Source organism: Barbus barbus (assembly GCF_936440315.1).
Source record: "Barbus barbus genome assembly, chromosome: 17".
NCBI classification, from domain to species: Eukaryota; Metazoa; Chordata; class Actinopteri; order Cypriniformes; family Cyprinidae; genus Barbus; species Barbus barbus.
This window is the reverse complement of record NC_136745.1, coordinates 10,512,557-10,535,536: the sequence shown is the minus strand read 5'-3', so window position 1 is coordinate 10,535,536 and position 22,980 is coordinate 10,512,557. Positions and strand designations below refer to the sequence as shown.

The window sequence follows — 22,980 nt, the reverse complement described above, 5'->3', positions numbered from 1 at the left end:
TCACAAAAGACCCCACAACAACATCTAAAGAACTGCAGGCCTCACTTGCCTCAGTTAAGGTCAGTGTTCATGACTCCACCATAAGAAAGAGACTGGGCAAAAATGGCCTGCATGGCAGAGTTCCAAGACGAAAACCGCTGCTGAGCAAAAAGGACATAAAGGCTCGTCTCAGTTTTGCCAGAAAACATCTTGATGATCCCCAAGACTTTTGGGAAAATACTCTGTGGACTGACGAGACAAAAGTTGAACTTTTTGGAAGGTGTGTGTCCCATTACATCTGGCGTAAAATTAACACAGCATTTCAGAAAAAGAACATCATACCAACAGTAAAATATGGTGGTGTGATGGTCTGGGGCTGTTTTGCTGCTTCAGGACCTGGAAGACTTGCTGTGATTAAATGGAACCATGAATTCAGCTGTCTATCAAAAAATCCTGAAGGACAATGTCCGGCCATCTGTTCGTGACCTCAAGCTGAAGCGAACTTGGGTTCTGCAGCAGGACAATGATCCAAAACACACCAGCAAATCCACCTCTGAATGGCTGAACAAAAACAAAATGAAGACTTTGGAGTGGCCTAGTCAAAGTCCTGACCTGAATTCTATTGAGATGCTGTGGCATGACCTTAAAAAGGCGGTTCATGCTTGAAAACCCTCCAATGTGGCTGAATTACAACAATTCTGCCAAGTTGAGTGGGCCAATATTCCTCTACAGCGCTGTAACAGACTCATTGCAAGTTATCGCAAACGCTTGATTGCAGTTCTTGCTGCTAAGGGTGGCCCAACCAGCTATTAGGTTTAGGGAGCAAGCACTTTTTCACACAGGGCCATGTGGGTTTGGATTTTGTTTTCCCTTCATAATAAAAAACTTCATTCAAAAACTGCATGTTGTGTTTGATTAATATTTAAATTTGTTTGATCTGAAATATTAAAGTGTGACAAACATGCAAAAAAATAAAAAAAATCAGGAGGGGGGCCAACACTTTTTCACACAACTGTGTGTGTATGTATATTTTATATATATATGTACACACACACACACATATACATACAGGTGGCAAAAAAATAAGTATTTAGCCAGCCACCAATTGTGCATTTTCTCACACTTAAAAAGATGAGAGAGGCCTGTAATTTTCATCATAGGTACACTTCAACTATGAGAGACAGAATGGGGGGAAAGAATCCAGGAAATCACATTGTCTGATTTTTAAAGAATTTATTTGCAAATTATGGTGGAAAATAAGTATTTGGTCAATAACAAAAGTTCATCTCAATACTTTGTTATATACCCTTTGTTGGCAATGACAGAGGTCAAACGTTTTCTGTAAGTCTTTACAAGGTTTTCACACACTGTTGCTGGTATTTTGGCCCATTCCTCCATGCAGATCTCCACTAGAGCAGTGATGTTTTGGGGCTGTCGCTGGGCAACACGGACTTTCAACTCCCTCCAAAGATTTTCTATGGGGTTGAGATCTGGAGACTGGCTAGGCCACTCCAGGACCTTGAAATGCTTCTTACGAAGCCACTCCTTCGCTGCCCGGGCGGTGTGTTTGGGATCATTGTCATGCTGAAAGACCCAGCCACGTTTCATCTTCAATGCCCTTGCTGATGGAAGGTGGTTTTCACTCAAAATCTTACGATACATGGCCCCATTCATTCTTTCCTTTACACGGATCAGTCGTCCTGGTCCCTTTGCAGAAAAACAGCCCCAAAGCATGATGTTTCCACCCCCCATGCTTCACAGAGGTATGGTGTTCTTTGGATGCAACTCAGCATTTTTTCTCCTCCAAACACGACGAGTTGAGTTTTTACCAAAAAGTTCTATTTTGGTTTCATCTGACCATATGACATTCTCCCAATCCTCTTCTGGATCTGCCAAATGCTCTCTAGCAAACTTCAGACGGGCCCGGACATGTACTGGCTTAAGCTGGGGGACACGTCTGGCACTGCAGGATTTGAGTCCCTGGCGTAGTGTGTTACTGATGGTAGCCTTTGTTACTTTGGTCCCAGCTCTCTGCAGGTCATTCACTAGGTCCCCCCGTGTGGTTCTGGGACTTTTGCTCACCGTTCTTGTGATCGTTTTGACCCCATGGGGTGAGATCTTGCGTGGAGCCCCAGATCGAGGGAGATTATCAGTGGTCTTGTATGTCTTCCATTTTCTAATAATTGCTCCCACAGTTGATTTCTTCACACCAAGCTGCTTGCCTATTGCAGATTCAGTCTTCCCAGCCTGGTGCAGGTCTACAATTTTGTTTCTGGTGTCCTTCGACAGCTCTTTGGTTTTGGCCATAGTGGAGTTTGGAGTGTGACTGTTTGAGGTTGTGGACAGGTGTCTTTTATACTGATAACGACTTCAAACAGGTGCCATTAATACAGGTAACGAGTGGAGGACAGAGGAGCCTCTTAAAGAAGTTGTTACAGGTCTGTGAGAGCCAGAAATCTTGCTTGTTTGTAGGTGACCAAATACTTATTTTACCGAGGAATTTACCAATTAATTCATAAAAAATCCTACAATGTGATTTCCTGGATTCTTTCCCCCCATTCTGTCTCTCATAGTTGAAGTGTACCTATGATGAAAATTATAGGCCTCTCTCATCTTTTTAAGTGGGAGAACTTGCACAATTGGTAGCTGACTAAATACTTTTTTGCCCGTGTGTGTGTGTGTGTGTGTGTAATTTATCAGCACCATATCTGTTATCGACTGATACTGGCTTTTTTCACATTCATGCTTGTTGGATATTTAATTATTTACATACATTGTAAGACATATGTCATCATATAGCACTAATTAAATGTTTAAATGTTTGCCATAACATTTCATGCTTACTAAAGCTTTTCACTGTGTCAGTTTACTTTGAGCCTCTGTCACATTTCAAACCTCTGATTATTTTATAATTTGATGTACACCAGGAGTGTGTGCTTGGTCAAGTATTTGTATGTGTTTGTGTGTATTTTTGGTCTCATTTGATTCAGGGCTGTGATTTTAAGAAGTTTATTTCTAGATTCATGAAGTTTTAGTTTGTATGTGTGTGTTTCCTCTGTAGAAAGTGTTGACAGATGAGCGCATGTGTCAGAGCGAGGCGCTGTATGCCTTTCTCAGTCCGTCACCAGAGCACCTGAAGGTCATCGACATCCAGAAGAAATCCTCCTTCTCTCTCGCATCCTTCCTGGAGAGACTGCCGGGAGACTTCTTCTCACACCAGGAGGTACACACACACACACACACTCACTTAATGTGGACATTCTATAGACCTATATTGTTTTTACAGATAATTATAAGCTATTATGATCATCACAGAAGACACTTGAAAATTATAAAATAAAATCTTTTTTTTTTATTTTTTTTTTTTTACTAACCTTAATGTTAAATCTTAATTAGAGAACATTTTTATTGCTTTATTGGTTTTACTGACATATACACACGTGGTCAGAATTATCGGCACCCTTGGTAAATAAAGAAAATGCATTCACCAAAAAACAATCTCCAGCATATTCAGGTATCAGACATGACTGGAACTTCAAATGGGACTGGCTTCTATGGTCAGATGTAACTTAAAAGATTAGCTTTTTAGCAGCAAACACTCAAGATGGGTTTGGTGAACACAGGGATAAAAAGTACCCCATGTGTACAATGAAATATACTGCTGTATTGTTGTGATGTTGTGGGCCTATATTTCTTCTGGAGGTCCTGGACATCTTGTTTAGACACATGACATCACTGATTCTATCAAATACCAACAGATAAAAAAATCAATAAGTGACAATCTGTTAGAAATCTTATAATGGGCCATGTTTGGATCTTCCAACCGTACAATAATCCAAACACAAACCTCAAAAACAACACAAAAACGGGTCACTGAGCACAAAACCAATCTTCTGCTATGGCCATTCCAGTCCTCTGACCTGAACCCTGTAGAAAATGAGTGAGGTGAAGTGAAGAGAAGAAGCACCAACATGGAGCTGGGAATCTAACGGGTCTGGAGAGATTCTGAATGAAGGAATGGTCTCTGATCTCTTGTCAGGTGTTCGCTAACCTTATCAGGCATTATAGGAGAACATTTAGAGCTATTAAACTGGCAAATGGAGGTTTCAAAACGTATTGAATAAAAGTGTGCCGTTAATTGTGTCCAATGTGTATTAGAGAAAAACATTTATTTCAAATTCTTATTCTCTAATGAAAGGTTAGATTTTTTGTGAATTTTTTAAAAATAGATCAAAAGGATTAATGCAGATAAATTTTCACAGCCTTCTTTGACCATATCTACCAAGGGTACCAACAATTCTGACCATGTGTGTATTTTTATTTCGTTCTAAGTCTAATGTCACTTGATTTTAATACATTTTTTAGGAAACAAAATTTTGCTTCTCATATACATGTACGTTGATTTACAATAAGAATGTTTTGATATTTGTGGTGCAAAACAAAGTTTTTTTTTTTTTTTTTTTTTTTTTTTTTGTAGTGCATTAATTTATATGAAGTAAAATAATGACTAAATTTAAAGGCACATTTGATTTCACACCATCCACCAAACCAGTAAATAATGATTATAAACGCAGCAGAGATTTGGGACAGATGTCAGATCAGACGTGATGAATCTGATTGTGTGTGTCAGGATGAAGGTGAGGATGACAGTGACCTCTCAGACTACGGCGATGAGACAGACGGGAGGAAGGACGCGCTGGCTGAGCCCTGCTTCATGCTGATTGGAGAGATCTTTGAACTCAGGGGCAGTGAGTACAACAACACACTGCTCAGATGACTCACTGTCACCTGCAGTGATGCAATGTGTGCAGTCCGACTGTAACAGATCTTTGACCACAGGACAGTGTAACTGATTGATGTTTCTCTTGCTGTAGTGCGCAACACCCAACAAATATTAGTTTATAAAGTCACACTACTGTATGAAATAATAGTCTGAAAAATCTATTTTTTTTAAATGGAACAGTTTATTGAAACTTCAGGCAAAGTATAAAAAATATACATATTTAATGCATCCTTTGTTAAATAAAAAGTATCAATTTCTTTCTTTCCTAAAAAAAAAAAAAAAGCATTGGTTGAATCAGATTTGTGTTTTTCTCTCTGCAGTGTTTAAGTGGGTACGGAAGACACTAATTGCACTAGTTCAGGTCACGTTTGGACGGACTATAAACAAGTAAGCATTAACAAATGGACGTAATGGACACTTTAATGGAAACTTGCTTACATGAGCTCATTGAGTTGATCTTTGTCTCTTGTCCTCTGCAGGCAAATCAGAGACACTGTAAACTGGATCTTCAGTGAGCAGATGTTGGTTTACTACATTAATATATTCCGGGACACGTTTTGGCCCAACGGGAAACTCGCACCTCATAACAAAAGCCGTTCGGAGAGTGAACGCAGAGAAACCAAGGAGAGAGCACAACAGAAGCTTCTAGACAACATCCCAGGTGAGTGCAAATAAGAAATTCCCTTCTCCCTTCCCACTGGGAAGGTTAAACACAGTATATTTTAAAATACACATTATATTTCAGAAACATACAGTGTAAGAACATTTCCACACAAAGATGACTGGCTGTTTGCTATTCAGGTTTTTTCAGAATTACACTCGTAGTGCTAAAATGAATGCATGTGGCTTTATTTAATTTAACGAAAGCTATATGAACGTAGTCATTGAATAAAAAATAATTATTTAGTAGTCACTAACGACATCTAAACAAGCCTCTACCAATTCAGTTGTTTGTTTCTAGTAACAGAAGTCTTTTTTTTTTAAAGTTGGAACCTTGTAATTACGGTAATTCCTGTTGCATTATTATTATTATTATTATTATTTATTTAACTTTTTTACAGCTATTGCGATTAGAAACAATAGGTGTGGAAAATCATTACTACCTAGCTGACCATTTGTATTTATAAATATTGTTGAAACCTTTTTTTTTAAATCCAAATAATACAAAAACTAATGCTGTGCCGATTCAGTCACCCTGGAAAAAGGTTTTATTTTGTGCTAAAGTGCGACGCTGTTAATGTAAAAGGCTTCATCGCTGTGCTTTTTAATTAGAGCGGGACTCTTAAAACACACTCCAACGAGAGCAATTACACCTGAGCTGAAAGCGCTTGATAATACTGCTTCACTCTCCAGCTCTCACAGACCCACACTACAGAGACTCACCACAATCAAAACTGCTTTTTAATGAGCAATTCAATCTTTTGTTGGAAAGCTGGACAGCAGAGACCGTGTAATGAGACCAAAATTTAGTTTTTTGTTGTTTAGATGCATTTCAGAATCTCGTGGGGCAGCAGAACGCGAGATACGGGATCATCAGGATCTTTAATGCACTTCAGGAGACCAGTGCCAACAGACATCTTCTCTACGTAAGTCACCCAGCGCTCTGTGACTGACCAATAACCCTGCTCCAGTTTATTTACAGTGGGTACGGAAAGTATTCAGACCCCCTTAAACTTTTCACTCTTTGTTATATTGCAGCCATTTGCTAAAATCATTTAAGTTAATTTTTTTTCCTATGGTCCAAAGTATTCAGACCCTTTGCTCAGTATTTAGTAGAAGCACCCTTTTGATCTAATACAGCCATGAGTCTTTTTGGGAAAGATGCAACAAGTTTTTCACACCTGGATTTGGGGATCCTCTGCCATTCCTCCTTGCAGATCCTCTCCAGTTCTGTCAGGTTGGATGGTAAACGTTGGTGGACAGACATTTTTAGGTCTCTCCAGAGATGCTCAATTGGGTTTAAGTCAGGGCTCTGGCTGGACCATTCAAGAACAGTCACGGAGTTGTTGTGAAGCCACTCCTTCGTTATTTTAGCTGTGTGCTTATGGTCATTGTCTTGTTGGAAGGCCCAGTCTGAGGTCCTGAGCACTCTGGAGAAGGTTTTCGTCCAGGATATCCCTGTACTTGGCCGCATTCATCTTTCCCTCGATTGCAACCAGTCGTCCTGTCCCTGCAGCTGAAAAACACCCCCACAGCATGATGCTGCCGCCACCAAGCTTCACTGTTGGGACTGTATTGGACAGGTGATGAGCAGTGCCTGGTTTTCTCCACACATACCGCTTAGAATTAAGGCCAACAAGTTCTATCTTGGTCTCATCAAACCAGAGAATCTGATTTCTCACCATCTTGTAGTCCTTCAGGTGTTTTTTTGTGTCTTGCACTGAGGAGAGGCTTCCGTCGGGCCACTCTGCCATAAAGCCCCGACTGGTGGAGGGCTGCAGTGATGGTTGACTTTCTACAACTTTCTCCCATCAACCGACTGCATCTCTGGAGCTCAGCCGCAGTGATCTTTGGGTTCTTCTTTACCTCTCTCACCAAGGCTCTTCTCCTCCGATAGCTCAGTTTGGCCGGACGGCCAGCTCTAAAAAGGGTTCTGGTCGTCCCAAACGTCTTCCATTTAAGGATAATGGAGGCCAATGTGCTCTTAGGAACCTTAAGTGCAGCAGAATTTTTTTTGTAACCTTGGCCAGATCTGTGCCTTGCCACAATTCTGTCTCTGAGCTCTTCAGGCAGTTCCTTTGACCTCATGATTCTCATTTGCTCTGACATGCACTGTGAGCTGTAAGGTGTTATATAGACAGGTGTGTGGCTTTCCTAATTAAGTCCAGTCAGTATAATCAAACACAGCTGGACTCAAATGAAGGTGTAGAACCATCTCAAGGATGATCAGAAGAAATGGACAGCACCTGAGTTAAATATATGAGTGTAACAGTAAAGGGTCTGAATACTTAGGACCATGTGATATTTCAGTTTTTCTTTTTTAATAAATCTGCAAAAATGTCAACAATTCTGTTTTTCTGTCAATATGGGGCGCTGTGTGTACATTAATGAGGAAAAAAAATGATTTTAGCAAATGGCTGCAATATAACAGAGTGAAAAATTTAAGGGGGTCTGAATACTTTCCGTACCCACTGTATATCTCATGCTTTCTCGTTTCTGCTTACTGTTGAAATACTCTCATGACATGGCAGATTTCCATCTGTCACACGGAAAGTGGTAGGAATGTACCTGAATGGAGTGTCACTCAAGCTGTTCATTTGAAGGAAAGATGAAGATTAGATTTACTTTACAAATAAATGTCTCTGTTTATGTTGCTAATTCATCAGCACGTTATTTGGAGGTATTAAGTGTAATCTTCATTGAATTGCATTGGGACTTTCTTTGCCTCTGAAACAACCAATGCAATAAAATCCCCATGCGGGAAGAGAAATTAATCGTAACCAAAAATCTTGTAGCCTGGCATCTTCCATACACAACATTTAATTTCTGCTGAAAAATAGAGCTGAACTGTGACTGCATGCTTTTTTTTTTTTTTAAGCAGGCTTGGTTTCAGGAAGTGTTTTTCACATCCATTTTATTTTAAAGGGAAGTGGTGTGTGGCCAAGTATGGTGATCCATACTCAGATTTGTGCTCTGCATTTAACCCAGCCAAGTGTACACACAGTAGTGAACATACACCCGGAGCAGTGATTAAAAGGTTTTAAGCATGAACCAAACCAACACTACAAACTTGATTAAAGTATTTGAAAATTGGGAAATAAAACAGAAAGGTACTGAATACAAGACCTCAATTACTTCAGTGTACCTCAATTCTTTTATCCCATATGGCATTAAAATGTATTATACATACAATATATTTAAACATATATTAGTACATTAATATTTAGCAATATATTTTATATGTACAGTATAATCTATATATCCTATTATTGAAAAAGAAAAAACATATATATATGTATATACTATTAAAATAAATAAATAGAATATATAGATATAAATATTTTTATGTTAAATTTGTTAATTTAATTGTTAAAATTATAGGGAAGTTTACTTGTGGAAGCCAGCTGTTTTATTCTAATTGACTGTGAATATGCCACATTTTTAAGCTACATTTTAAACTAAATTCTATTAAAATTAACTCTATTTTTTTTTAAATTAGGAGCTTTAACATAGAGGCCTAATATTGTTATTATCCAGTTTTCCAGGCTCATAGATTTAAGTGAAAATACTGTAGCACCTTTCTCTGTTCTCCTCAGATCTTGTTGGAGATGCTGCTTAAAGAACTCTATCCCGAGCTGAGCGTACAGGCCTGAACATCCTCACATCACATCAGAGGCTCAGGATGTGTTTCTCTAATGTGCTGGATGGCTGTTTTGGTGGTTTTTGTTTTTTTTCTGTTGTTTTATTTCTGAAACACTTGACTCTGTAGTGCTGGATCTAGGAAGCGTCATGAATATGTTTGTGTTTTAATCCGTTGATGTGTTTCTCTCTGGTGAGATTGGAGGAACAGACCACATCCACTGCCAGCTGTCATCATCATCTGCTTTTCTATCCCTCTTTTGTTTTCTTCTAGGGGGTTTTGCTGTGCAATGTGAATAACAGTGGAATGAGTGTTACACATCTGTAAAAAGAAGAACCCAGACCTCTGTAAACTCCCTACATATTATTGTGACCATTATGAAAGCTTTTAATCGTGCAATATGTCATGTACAGTTATTGTGAAGGTTCTGTTTGTGATATTATTATTATTATTATTATTATTATTATTGTTATTATTATATAATTTTATTTTTACCAAAATAGACTAGAGCATTTATAAGCAATAAATTGCAAAAGAAGATTTGCCATGTGTTGTCTTTATATACAATTTCTTACAGTTCCAGTTTTTTTCATTTCACGTCTTAAACATTAATACAATTTCATAGTTTCAATATTTATTTATTTATTTTACTTATTCAGTTTGCTTTTATCAGGTAGGTGTAATTATACCTGTAGAAATTTCAAATAAAACATAAAAAGTAATTCATATCATCTTTCTTTATTAATCAAAAATATCTAGTTGGTTTAATTATGTCTGTAAAGATTTCAAAGACAAAAATAAAAAATGTATTTCACATCTTTAATATAAACTTTTATATAGCTTTACAGTTTCAATCACATTTATTTATTAATTAATTTGTTCTAGTTAGAAATCCCAAGTTAGTGTAATTATATAACATTTTTAAAGAAAAAAAACATTTATTTATTGAGTTATACTTAAAAATGATCTAGTTTGTGTAATTATATTTGCAAATATTTCAAAGACAAAAATATGAAGTATTTCATATCTTGAACTTTTTATAAAATTTTTATGAAACTTTTTTACAGTTTCACTAACTAAATTTACGCATTTATTCATTCATTGTTCACAAATATTTAGTATGTGTAATTATACCTGTAAATATTTTTAAAAATCCAAAAAAGTAGTCATATACAGTAGTTATGACGTACAGAGAAAAAATGTTTATTAAAATGTGGATTGTTAAATAAAACATGTTTGAATTTTTTGTTTGTTTTTTTATGTATACTCTCGTATATTTAAGATGTTTGCAAAATTTCTCAAAAGATTCTCTTGGAATATAAAGATTACATTTCTTAGAAGTTGACGTGCATTTTCAACTCGATTTTTAAAAGATTTTCCTTTGGATCGTTCTTATATGGCACTGAAATAATACTAAACATTTTAATTCATCAGCATCCCAAAAAAGCAAAAAAAAAAAAATGGAGTCAGATATATATCAATTTCAGTGATGAGATTAAATGAGTGATTTATATCCTGCCGTGCACCACGTCCATTTGTAGCTCCTTACAGATCTCTGGATCAATCCTGGCAGCCTGATGGAGGAAAAACAAGAACTCAAACGTAGGTACCACTGGACCATCGAATGTCCCCCACAGCTTCTATTATGCAAGTCCCTAACATTTCCCACCTTGTTTTTCAGTAGCAGTGCATTTTACAGGTCCACGTCAGAACTGGCATTATAATGGTAAGTTGGTCAACAGTACCTGTGTGAAGTATCTCTTTGCTCTGTCTCTGTTCTTCAGGATGCCTCGGCCCAGCTGTAGGCAGCGTGCGTAGTAAAATATGGCTATAGCGATGCCCTTCCTGATGTACTCCTCCAGACAGTCCGTGTGCCACGCTATGGCACTGATGTCCTCATATCTGCTCACTCTGAGAGTCAAAACAAACCTGTTTTTACCACAGAAAACGGTGTTCTCTTTCAAACATTTATTCGGTATCTCACTATGGGAATCGCCTCGGGCATGACCAATCCTGGAAGCATCAATTAGACTACGTCTGTCAGTTGACAGACCGATCACGACAGTGTGTCACGGAACGCTGAGAGGAGAGCCGCGAAAAGACGAGGTCAGGGTCCAAATGCAGGTGAGGTGCTTTAATATAAGAAAATAGCAAAACCGCCAACACAGCACACTAAACAGATACAAAACATGAACACCAGCAGTACACGGAAACACAAAGTCAGAACATGAACAGACTAGAGCAGAATGCAAATAATGCGACCAGGCCGAGTGGTGGGAGAGGGAAAACTATATAGTCCGTGAAGATAGGGAACAGCTGTGGGTGCAATGAGTGTGACAGGTGTGCGCAATGAGACGAGTGTGTGTAATCAGCTGAGTGGAGTCCGGGAGGAAGGGAGATGGCGACCTCTGGTGGAGAAGAGAAAACCTGCAGCCCGGCCTCATGACAGTACCCCACCTCTAAGGAACGGCTTCCAGACGTTCCACTAACCCCAGCAGTCCGGAGGGAGGTGGAACGGTGAAACAGGGGGAGGGATGGCGGGCCAGGCCCGTGTAGAGGCAGAGGACCTGGAGACAGAGGCCGAGCAGGATGCCAGGGTGGAGCCGGCAGGGCACGGAGCTTGGGTGGAGCCGGCAGGGCACAGAGCTTGGGTGGAGCCGGCAGGGCACGGAGCTTGGGAGGATCATGAGCGAGGCACCGGCGCCTCGGAGGAACCGTGAGTGGGCACCGCCGCCTCGGAGGAACTGTGAGTGGGCACCGCCGCCTCGGGAGGGTCGTGAGCGGGCACCGCCGCCTCAAGGGGGTCGTGAGCGGGCACCGCCGCCTCGGGAGGGTCGTGAGCAGGCACCGCCGCCTCGGGAGGGTCGTGAGCGGGCACCGCCGCCTCGGGAGCCTTGTGAGCGGGCACCGCAGCTAACTCCACCCTGAAGGTTGAGCCGCTCATCCACAGAACCAGGTTGATATACGCCTCCAGCGACTCCTCAGGATCCCAGAATGGCGCCAGGGACTTGAAGGGCTCGGCTAGACCACCCCTGAAAAAGACCATGAGACAGGTCTTCTCTGTCTCCGATTGCCGAGCCAATTCAATAAACTCCCTGGCGTATTCCTCCGTGCTCCGGACTCCCTGGCGAATGTTGAGCAACCTCCCTGCTGGACCCATAATGGCTGGTCGCATTCTGTCACGGAACGCTGAGAGGAGAGCCGCGAAAAGACGAGGTCAGGGTCCAAATGCAGGTGAGGTGCTTTAATATAAGAAAATAACAAAACCGCCAACACGGCACACTAAACAGATACAAAACATGAACACTAGCAGTACACGGAAACACAAAGTCAGAACATGAACAGACTAAAGCAGAATGCAAATAATGCGACCAGGCCGAGTGGTGGGAGAGGGAAAACTATATAGTCCGTGAAGATGGGGAACAGCTGTGGGTGCAATGAGTGTGACAGGTGTGCGCAATGAGACGAGTGTGTATAATCAGCTGAGTGGAGTCCGGGAGGAAGGGAGATGGCGACCTCTGGTGGAGAAGAGAAAACCTGCAGCCCGGCCTCATGACACAGTGATGCGGGAGTCCCGCCTCCCCAAAATATATCATTGCATGATGGTCCCTACCTTATTCTCGTTCTCTTCCCCGTGAAGATCTCTTGGAAGCTATATTTTTTTGTACCCCTTTCCAGGATTAGCTGCTTAACTGTTCTTAGACAAGCTGTCAAGGTACGTTGCCGAATGAGGCTATTTCTTAAAAAATATGAAAGTTATTGTTAAGGGACAAACGGGCGAATTAACGTGTTATGACAAATTCTCTTGTCTGTCTTTTCTAAGCGACATGTTGTGGTGAGTTTAGCGGCTTGATGGCGAGTGTTAGTTCTGCAAGCGAACGTGCGAAGGGGAAAGATGCCTTGTGCTTTTGGAGCTATGATATCAGGCAAGGATTCTCATCCCCTGTGTATTGCATGCCTGGGGGTGAGACACGTTCAGGCAGCACTCGCGAACCCCGAGTGCTGTTCACATTGTTCCCATTTCCTGTTGTTACGGTTTGTGTTTTGTGTTTTCCTCTCCTTGTGATGACGTCATGACTCTATGTTTTTTCCGTGTCTGAGTTCATTAGGTCCGCACCTGTGTATCATTATACACCTGCGACTTGGAGTCGTTTCTGATTAACTATAATAAGGACGCTCAAGCGGCGCATGGGAGGAGAGAGGAGAGAACCAGCAAACAAGTTTTTCTTTTCTTTTTCTTTTCCTTTTTCTTTGTCTTTAGTTAGCTTTGCTGTTCGTCTTATTAATATTCGTTACCTTCATATTATTTTGAAGTTGATTATGTAACTTTATCTGTGATACGTGTTTCGTGAGTTTTTATGTTTGTGAGTATAATAAACGTTAACGCAGCACTCGTGTTTCACGTATCCTTCTTTATGTTGTGAAACCCTTACGTAGCTACTTTTAATAAAAGGGGTTCGTAACACCTGTCAAGTGTTCTGGAGAGAAGAGTGTGGGTGGCGGCCACTAATAAAGGTTGGGGTTCCCTTTGTCCTTCGACCATGGTGGAGACCAAACAGCCGCCTGTGTCATGCAGCTGGGGCGAGTTTATGGATGAAGTCTCCCCCGAGTTTCCTCCTCTTTTCCCGGTCCTTGCAGAGGAAAGGGAGGAGGAGGACGACGATGACAAAGCGATCGCCCATCTGTTGGAGGAGGACGGGGAGGAGGATGATGACGACGCGATTCTACCGTCGACTCCCTCCCGGGTGGCAAGTGCGTTAAGCGCAGGGTCCCCGGCCTCCGCTCATGTGGAGCTCGACCTGCTCGAAATGTGCAGGAGTGTGGCAGCGAAACTTTCTATAGATTGGCCATCGCAGCAGGCGGGCCAGGGTACGGAGAGAGACCTATATGATGGCAAGCGACTGCTGTCACGTGCCCCGGCTGTTAAACTGGTCATTCCTGCTGTCCCTGCGTGCGATTCAGAAATGAAGCGTTTCTGGGACAAACCCTTTTCTCACAGGGTTCCTGTGAAAGGGTTCCCCAGATTGGATGTGCACAACATGGAGGAGCTAGGAATGTCAAATCCCCATCCTGTTGAGCTGTCAGTGGCATATCATCTTGACCTTAATCGCAGTGCAGCTTTTTCTTCTGCCTCAGCTTCACTGCCAGGGTGTACTGAGCGCCTAACAGCCTCAGTTTTTCAGAAGATTTACCGTTCCTCTGCTCTGGCAGTGAAGGCTCTGAATGCCACCTCTCTCCTCATTGCTTATCAAGCAGAGCTCATGGAGGAGATGGGGAGACAAATGGATGCTGGGTCACCAAACCCAGCCCTCTGGGAAGAGATCTGAGTTATTGCAGATCTCAACCTGAGAACCTCCAGAGGTGCAGTCTAGAGCTGCGGCCGCAGCATGGGCTTGGCAGTGGTTGGTGAGCATGCCCTCTGGCTGGGACTCTCAGGGCTGTCTGACAGAGATAAAGTTGATTTCTTGGATGCCCCAGTGGAGCCCAAAGTGCCCTTTTCAGCGCATCAGTCACATGTGCCAGCGGTGTGATCTGAGGAAGAAAGAGGGGGAGGCTTTCCAAGCTTGCCTCCCCCAAAAACCCATTCCTAAGGGTTCTCCATTGGCACGCCCTGGTTTTGATGCCCCTCTGAGAAGTGGTCAGTCGGCTTTTAGGAGCCCCAGACCTCCTCAGCCTCAGCAGTCTGACGCACAGCCTAAGCCAGCACAGCCAAAGGGAAAGCCTTCCTTTGCAGCAGCAGCAGCTAGACACAGACCAGCAAACCTTCAGGGAGGGAAGAAACGCCGGGCAACCTAAGGGCGTGTTCACACTTTGCGTCTTTTTTGACTAGAAAAAGTTGACGAGTGCTTTTTTTAGTAAAATAAAAAGCTGGCAGCGTTTTGGTAACACATAGCAGCCGAGGGCATCTTTTGTTGCTATAACAACAGCTGCAACAGTAGCCTAGCGCTGTGTGCTGCAGAAATATCAGCTTTTGAAGTTAACGGGGGGAGGGTATGTCGGTTCACGACGTTTGTGGGAGCGCGACATTATACGGGAAGGAAACTGTATGGTGCTTCCAACGATAGTCTAGGAGGTTCGGTTGGATGATGCACGATTTCATACAACTCCTTGTGCTCTGAAATTGTACGATCTGTCTACTGGCTAATTTTCTCCTTTTTCTTCTTGTTTTTGTTGTCATGGAAACGACTCGCCACTCGCTTGTTATTGGTGAGCTCTCAAAAAGGCGCTTGAGTCTTGATGTTATTTTCCGAAAAGTTTAACTTTTTTTCAACTTGAAAAGATGCTCTGAGCTGCAGAAAAAGACGCCGGTGGTGGGGTTTTAAAAAGCACTCAGGACTTCTTTGAAAACACTGTTTACTCCATAGGATTATAATGTAAAACAGACGCCGACAGCTTCAAAAAAGATGCCAAGTGTGAACATAGCCTAACTCCTCGTGTTCTGACAAAGGGATGAGCAACAACACTCTTGGAGTATCTGTTATTATCCTCGCTCAAAAAGAGTAGTTAATTTCTCCCACTCCTGCCAAGAGTATGCTTTGGACTCGGGAACCGTTCATAAAAATGTCAAAGTTATCTTTCGACCAATTAAAATGTGGAGTTAGCACCAGTTCCCCCAGTGCCCCACAAAGAAATTCTCCACCCATGGAGTTGCCAGGAAAGGTGGAGTGCAGTTCACAAGAGAATATCTGTTGTGTGAAAATAAACACATTCCCTGAGCATCCAGGCAGTGGGCCGAGAGCACAGCAATGTTTGAAAATAAAAACGCACACAAAACCAAAATTACTCAATTCAGAGCTGGAATCCCCAGCTCCCCCGCTAGATGGCGCGGCTGTGCCATTAGTGGACGAGGGCTGTAGCTGTCCACTCGCTGTTGACGTGGAGAGCTGGCGTTCATGCGCAGTACATCCCTGGGTTCTGTCAACGATAATGCCGGGTTATCGTCTGCAGTTTGCATTAAAACCACCTGTGTTCAACAGTGTGTTGATGTCAGCCTCGGAAGGGGAGTCATCTCAGGTTTTAGAGGAAGAAATAGCCTCTTTATTAAAGAAAAGGGCAGTTTGGGTGGTGCCGCCGGAGGACAGCCATCACGGCTTTTACTCCCAGTACTTTGTCATTTCCAAGAGAGGGGGAGGTCTCTGTCCCATTCTGGATGTGCGGATCCTCAACAGACACCTCAGAAAATACAAGTTCAAAATGCCCACATTCAAAATGCTGTCACCATTTTATTCACGAGAGAGACTGGTTCACCTCGGTCGATCTAGAAGACGCATATTTCCACATAGACATCTACCTGGCACACACAAAATTCCTTAGGTTTACCTGTCAGGGCACAGCCTACGAATTTATGACCGTTCCTTGCTCTCATTGGCCCCAAGAATGTTTTGCAAATGTATAGAAGCGGCTCTACCACCGCTGAGAACAGCAGGTCTCAGAGTGTCAGCTTATTTGACGATCTCCTCCTTTGCTCTCCGTCACGGCAGCAAGCGGAGACAGACACGTAGATACTTGTGTCTCAATTGAAGAGCTTAGGTTTCAAGATAAACGAGACAAAAAGCTGCCTTGTGCCCACACAGGAAATAGTTTATCTCTGCCTCAAGGTGTGGATGCCCTAGCGACCCATGGCCAAACGTACTGCTTTACGTGTTCCCTCCGCTAAGTCTGATCATACCAACTCTAAGAAGGGCTTGGCCTGTGAGAGGTTATAGTTTTTTACGATTGCTTACACACTAAAATGAAAAATAACACACAGTTAGTGAAACCTTATACTCAAGGGACACTACCTCAGCCCAAATATGCACAACAATAAGCACATTCTCAGCCTCACACTTTTTGCAAAACATTACACACATTGTATTGCAAAACACTAAACACGCTTCTCTACATTTTCAACCTCTGTATCAATGCTGGCAGCACTCATATGTCTATTTCTCAAACACAACCTCTGGATATGACGCTGAGCACGTGCACTCAACTTCTTTGGTCGACCATGGCGAGGCCTGTTCTGAGTGGAACCTGTTCTGTTAAACCACTGTATGGTCTTGGCCACCGTGCTGCAGCTCAGTTTCAGGGTCTTGGCAATCTTCTTATAGCCTACGCCATCTTTATGTAGAGCAACATTTATTTTTTTCAAATCCTCAGAGAGTTCTTTGCCATGAGGTGCCATGTTGAACTTCCAGTGACCAGTGTGAGAGAAAGAGCGATAACACCAAATTTAACACACCTGCTCCCTATTCACACCTGAGACCTTGTAACTAGAGGTCTTCACGGGTCCAAAAATTCGTACCCGAACCCGAAGAGACCCGTAAATGTGCTGCGCGGAACCGACACGGACCCATATTTTTTGTTTGAAAGTGGGACCCGAACACATGCAGACCCGAGAAATGCCTTAAATGTACTACCCGGACCCGCCGCGGAAACGACCATTATTCGAAAGTTGGACCCGAATCCGGCTGGGAGGACACAGACCCGACTGCACCCGTCCAGATCGGCACATATTGCACAGCAATTGCTATTAAGTCAATAAACGTATTGCGAAAAAAAAAAAAAAAAACACCTTTTTGTCTTAACTAGACAATCCTCATAGCATACAATCCTCCTTGCCAATAAATTTCCATCCATGTTAGGCTGTTCCTCTCTCTTGCTGTCTGAAAGAGCCTTCTTAATCCACTCATTATTCCAGCTTCAAAAGTGTACTTGCTGTCATGGAGACTGATGACTAATGCAACTTTGCAGTTTTTTTTTTTCCATCTCGAGTCAACTTGGACTGTTACTTTTACCCTTTTGAACTACAATAACGATAATTTTTGTTGGTTGTAATAAAGACACTTTTTTTGTTTTTGTTTTTTTTTTTAGCAAAAAAACGCACAGAATTAGAAGTTCGTTACACTTTACTGTGTGCGTGTTCAATAACAGGTGCGTCTTTTGTTTCAGCTTTTTTTTTCACATCACTCGTGAAGGAATCCATGATCACCGTCAGTTTGCAGTACTAACATTAACTCCGCCCGCGCTCTGTTTCTGGCAGCTGAGGTAATGCGTGTTTTTTGTTTTGTTTTTTTCCTCATTTCCCGTTAACACTTTTCTCATCCTAATTTTATAAACTGCAAGTTACAAAACACACGCATGCTGTGCAGTGTTCTTCAATCGACTCGGGTATTACACACAATGACCCGGGACCCGAAGTAATAGATTGGGACCTGACCTGGACCTGGCTGATCATTTAAAATATAGACCTGAGTCTCGCGTCCTCCGTGAAGACCTCTACTTGTTACACTAACGAGTCACATGACACCGGGGAGAGAAAATGGCTAATTGGGCCCAATTTGGACATTTTCACTTAGGGGTGTACTCACTTTTGTGGCCAGCAGTTTAGACATTAATGGCTGTGTGTTGAGTTATTTTGAGGGGACAGCAAATTTACACTGTTATACAAGCTGTACACTCACTACTTTACATTGTAGCAAAGTGTCATTTCTTCAGTGTTGTCACATGAAAAGATATAAAATATTTACAAAAATGTGAGGGGTGTACTCAGTTCTGTGAGATACTGTATATAATAATATATATATATTTTTAAATATTAAAAGAGAAAACATTTAAAATGGTATTTCATAATATTAATGTTTATTGTAACAGGACGAACGAGACGTGCAGATCCATTTGCAAGCTTTATTCCAAGACGTGGTCGAAAATACAGGCAGGGTCAAAACATCAGCAAACCGGTATAACACAGGCAAGACAAAGAGTAATCCTAGGGCAAGCGTGGGTCTGTGATTGGCGAACAATATCCAGAGGGCTTGAGAAGAGGGGTAGTCCAATAACGAGCAATAATCCAAACGAGGTACAAACAGTGACCGAACGGCAAGACAAGGGTTAATCCAAGATACACAGGCAGGAATCAGGAAACAAGGCAACACAAAATGACAAGACTAACTAGAACTGGAAACTAGACTCAGTAAAGCAGCTATCACTAGGTGAGTGATAAACGCAGAACAATACTAGAGACTAAACAGAAACACAGAATGGCTCGGTAAGGCAGCTAACACTAGCAGAGTGCTAAACTCAGCTATCTGGAAGAGGAAGTCCAAGGCTTATAAAGCATGTCTGAATGGATTCAGCTGTGTATGTGTAATCAGTGCCTTCAGCTGTGTGTGCAATCAGTGCAATGGATCATGGGAACTGTAGTCCGGAGTGACATGTAAAAGTCTGTGTGGTGTGAGAGTCAATGTAAAGAGAAGACGACATCTGGTGGTGAGCAGACGGAAGCCTACAGACTGGATTTGTGACAGTTTATACTGTATGTTTGGTCAAATAAATGCAGCCTTGTTGAGAATAAGAGAATAATAACTTCTTTTAAAAACATTTAAAATCTTTCAAACTTACTAAAGGATTGCTCTATTAAAAATAAATGATAAAAAAGGAAAGAGAAAAGATGTAGCTGATGCTCTAGTTAGCATCAGATATTTTGGTCTGTGTTATGAATTTTTCCTAACAATATGTTGCTTTTGTTAAATCAACATTACAAGACAGAAAAAAGTAGGAAGCAAAAGTTTCTTCACTTAATTTTAAATGGGTTAAATTTATTATAATTTTATTCTAAATATTATATTTATTATAATACATATGTATTATTAACTTAATTTATTATATTTTTTAATTATTTAAATTGATTATAAATCATTTGTTTGTGTACAAGTTTAGTCATAGTGTCATTTTATAGGCCAACTTGGATGGCTGATTCACTATGGGTTCCCTCAGGAATTTGCTATGGATTTTTATTCGATTTATGAATGGAATAAAGTCTGTAGTTAGCATTATAACTTCACTTTTTTTTTTACAACATAAATTATACACAGTTATACATCAAATGTGAATTCTGAAGCCGCTTCATCTTGCTTCATCAAGCAAACTCCTTGTGTGTTTCTAGTTTATCTAGAAGCTTGTTAGCAAGTGTTAGAACAAAACATGAAAGTCTCTTCCATTGATGCTACTGCAACCACAGACCTTATTTCACTTCTAAATCACAAACCACTATTCTGAAAACTTATATTTCCCAAAGGAACTCGATGCTAATTCTCTTCAACATTCCAGCAGCTCTACAGGTCAGTGATTCAGCTGATGATGCATGATGGTAGTGAGTGATATCAGGACCTTTCTGACATCCAGAGTCTCCGGTCTGCAGTAAAACATGCCGAGAGACGACTGCGCTTTCACATAAGCGTTCAGGTTTCCATCATCAGCTGCCAGGAGCCAAAGCCTGCCACAGAAATGTTCATCAGATGTGCTTCACATTTGTATGCACAGATTTCTTGACGTTATATTTTGCTGTGCTTGTTTCTCACCACTCTGCTTCAGCGCTGGACGCCTCGACACCAAAACCCTCCAGATACGCCCGGCCCAGGTTATACAGGGCTGCGGATCTGATACAGCCCACTTCAGACGAATCCCAAAATGCAACTGTTCTCATGTACTCAATTGCCTTGCTCTGCTAGAGGGTTTCATAAGAAAAAAAATCAGTACTGCTTTTACAATGAGATATTGGTAACACTAACATTAACAAAGAACATTAATTCCGCAGCATTTATTAATCTTAGTAAATGTTAATTTCAACATTTACTAATACAATTATAAGATCATTGTATTTGTTAACATTAATGAATGCACTGTGAATATTTTTTTATTAAGTTTAAACTTTAACACAGGTTAATAAATCCTGTAAAAGTATATTGCTCATTGTTCAAGTCAGGTTATGCATTAATGTTAACAAATGAGATCTTATTGTAAAGTGTTACTGAGATATTAATAGCATAATAAAGGAAATCTGAGCTGATTTTGCAGACATTTTGGAAATTTGTAATATCTGAAAAGCTTATTTTTTTTTAAATGTTGCATTATCTTTTATTAATAATGATCTATTAACTATATATGTGTGAGATATCATAATAATAGCAATATGGTCCTCGCAAGGTCTTCTTTGGTTCCAAGGCCATATGACAGCCAGCTGATACAGAGCTCGAGGATCTTCATCTTTAATGCCATCAAAGGTCACCTCTGCTTCTGCGTAGCGGCCCTGCAGAACACCAGATTATTCCTAAAATGTAAAAACTATTATGCATCAATATACTGTTTGTCAGTAATACAGAAAGCAAATTCTTACGTGATTCTGTCTTTGCATATTGAAACAGAATAAGAGAGAGAGAAACTTTTAAGGCATCAGTCACCTCCTCGTAGTGTAACTGTCCCAGGAGGAAGGCGGCGTGTGAATCTCCTCTTTCTGCTTTCTCTTTAAGCTTCTCCACCGACCAGTAGTCTCTGCTTAAAATAATAATAATAATAAAAATATATGAAGTTTATTTGCAAAAACAGAAAACTCCGTTTTTTAAAATGTTCAAAAATCCTGTTCTTTTAATTATTATTTTTTTTATGATGTTATCATGTTTTTATTGTTTTATTGTGTTAGTTAGCTGTTTTCTTTCTTTTTTTTACTTAATCATAATAACCCAACTGCAGTTTGATTGAGATTGCTTGGAATGCACAATGAAATTTATACACACACACACACACACACACACACACACACATGTTGGGTTTCCATGTTTTATGGGGATATCCCATAGGCGCAATGGTTTTTATACTGTACAATCTGTATGTGCTATTGCCCTACACCAACCCTACACCTAAACTTAGCCCTCACAGGAAACATGCTGCATTTTTAGATTTTCAAAAAACTTTATGCTGTATGATTTATAAGCTTGTTTCCTCATGGGGACCAAAAAATGTCCCCACAAGATTAAGATTTACTGGTATTACTATCCTTGTGGGGACATTTGGTCCCCAGGACGTGATAAATACCAGGTGCACACACACACACACACACACACACACACACACACACACAGTACACACACACACACACACACACACACACATATATATGTATATAAATTCCCTTACAAATAAAACGCGTTTTTGACAATGTCGAAAAATAAATAAAGCGCCATTACAACAAATATTACCATTACAACCACTGATGAACGCACACTTTTACTTTTCATTCCACGGTTATTGAAATTGCATAAAAATATAACAATAAATTATATAAATATGAAATGATACAAGTTTCCAGAATAAAACCTTTTTTGTGTCTCCCTGTCACCTAATTTGTGGAAAAATAACATTCTATATATAACTTCTTACTTTCATTTTATAAGATACTTTTTATTTTATATAGTTATTTATTGTATAAATTATAATACAATTTTAGATATTTCAGAACTGTACATAGTACGTTTAAATACGATGTAAACGTAAATAAAAATATTTTTGGCTCTGATTACAAAATAAGAGTCCGAGAAACGTTGAAAAAAGTTTTGCGAAATGATCCTTCTGTGTTGCCGTAGTGACCCTCACTGCACAACACGGAAATGAGAATTTCAAAACACTAATCCGGCAGATTCTTCGTTAATTGTTTGGATTTAGTGTCGTTTCTGTTCAAAATGACGGTTGATTGCGGTCAATGAGAAATCAGAAAGCAGACTGGACAGCTGCCAGTGTTTGTGGTTTCTTATGAGTGTTATTGATCTTCATCATGAAGCTGAGTTCATCAGTATTTGCTTCATTGTGTCTCATATGTGAGATCGTGTCAATCGCTCTTTTCCTGAGAGGATTCTTCCCTGTTCCTGTCAAATCATCCTTTTCAGACAAGAGCAAAGTGTCTGATTTTCCTGCAGAGCCACAGACAGGTAAACACTCACTCACTCACTCACTCACTCACTCACTCACACACACACACACACACACACACACACACACACACACACACACACACACACACACACACACACACACACACACACACACTCACACTCACACTCACTCACTCACTCACTCACTCACATTTTTTAGATACTTATTCTGTAGC

At 40.8% G+C, this 22,980-nt stretch overlaps 2 protein-coding genes and 1 pseudogene across 3 annotated transcripts in view; 2 read left to right on the top strand and 1 right to left on the bottom strand.

The window, feature by feature from the left end:
* The window catches only part of LOC306882945 (sorting nexin-25-like), a 61,788-nt gene extending 52,391 nt beyond the window's left edge, over positions 1–9,397 (top strand). The window contains exons 14-19 of the mRNA XM_079437967.1: positions 3,041–3,202; positions 4,610–4,727; positions 5,083–5,149; positions 5,242–5,423; positions 6,248–6,348; positions 9,019–9,397. Coding sequence (XP_079294093.1) covers positions 3,041–3,202; positions 4,610–4,727; positions 5,083–5,149; positions 5,242–5,423; positions 6,248–6,348; positions 9,019–9,075 — 687 coding nt within the window. The 3' untranslated portion in view covers positions 9,076–9,397. The remainder of the gene's footprint in view (positions 1–3,040; positions 3,203–4,609; positions 4,728–5,082; positions 5,150–5,241; positions 5,424–6,247; positions 6,349–9,018) is intronic.
* A 1,173-nt stretch (positions 9,398–10,570) lies between these two features.
* On the bottom strand, positions 10,571–22,646 carry LOC306883214 (LRP2-binding protein-like; annotated as a pseudogene). Its single transcript has 9 exons — positions 22,597–22,646; positions 21,281–21,371; positions 21,024–21,129; positions 20,402–20,544; positions 20,211–20,316; positions 16,777–16,789; positions 11,981–12,251; positions 10,808–10,973; positions 10,571–10,636 (listed from the first exon to the last, which is right to left on the bottom strand). The product of its transcript is annotated as an LRP2-binding protein-like (transcript).
* LOC306883571 (GPI ethanolamine phosphate transferase 2-like) overlaps positions 22,448–22,980 on the top strand; it is a 137,894-nt gene continuing 137,361 nt past the window's right edge. Inside the window, exon 1 of the mRNA XM_079438934.1 lies at positions 22,448–22,801. Coding sequence (XP_079295060.1) covers positions 22,648–22,801 — 154 coding nt within the window. The 5' untranslated portion in view covers positions 22,448–22,647. The remainder of the gene's footprint in view (positions 22,802–22,980) is intronic.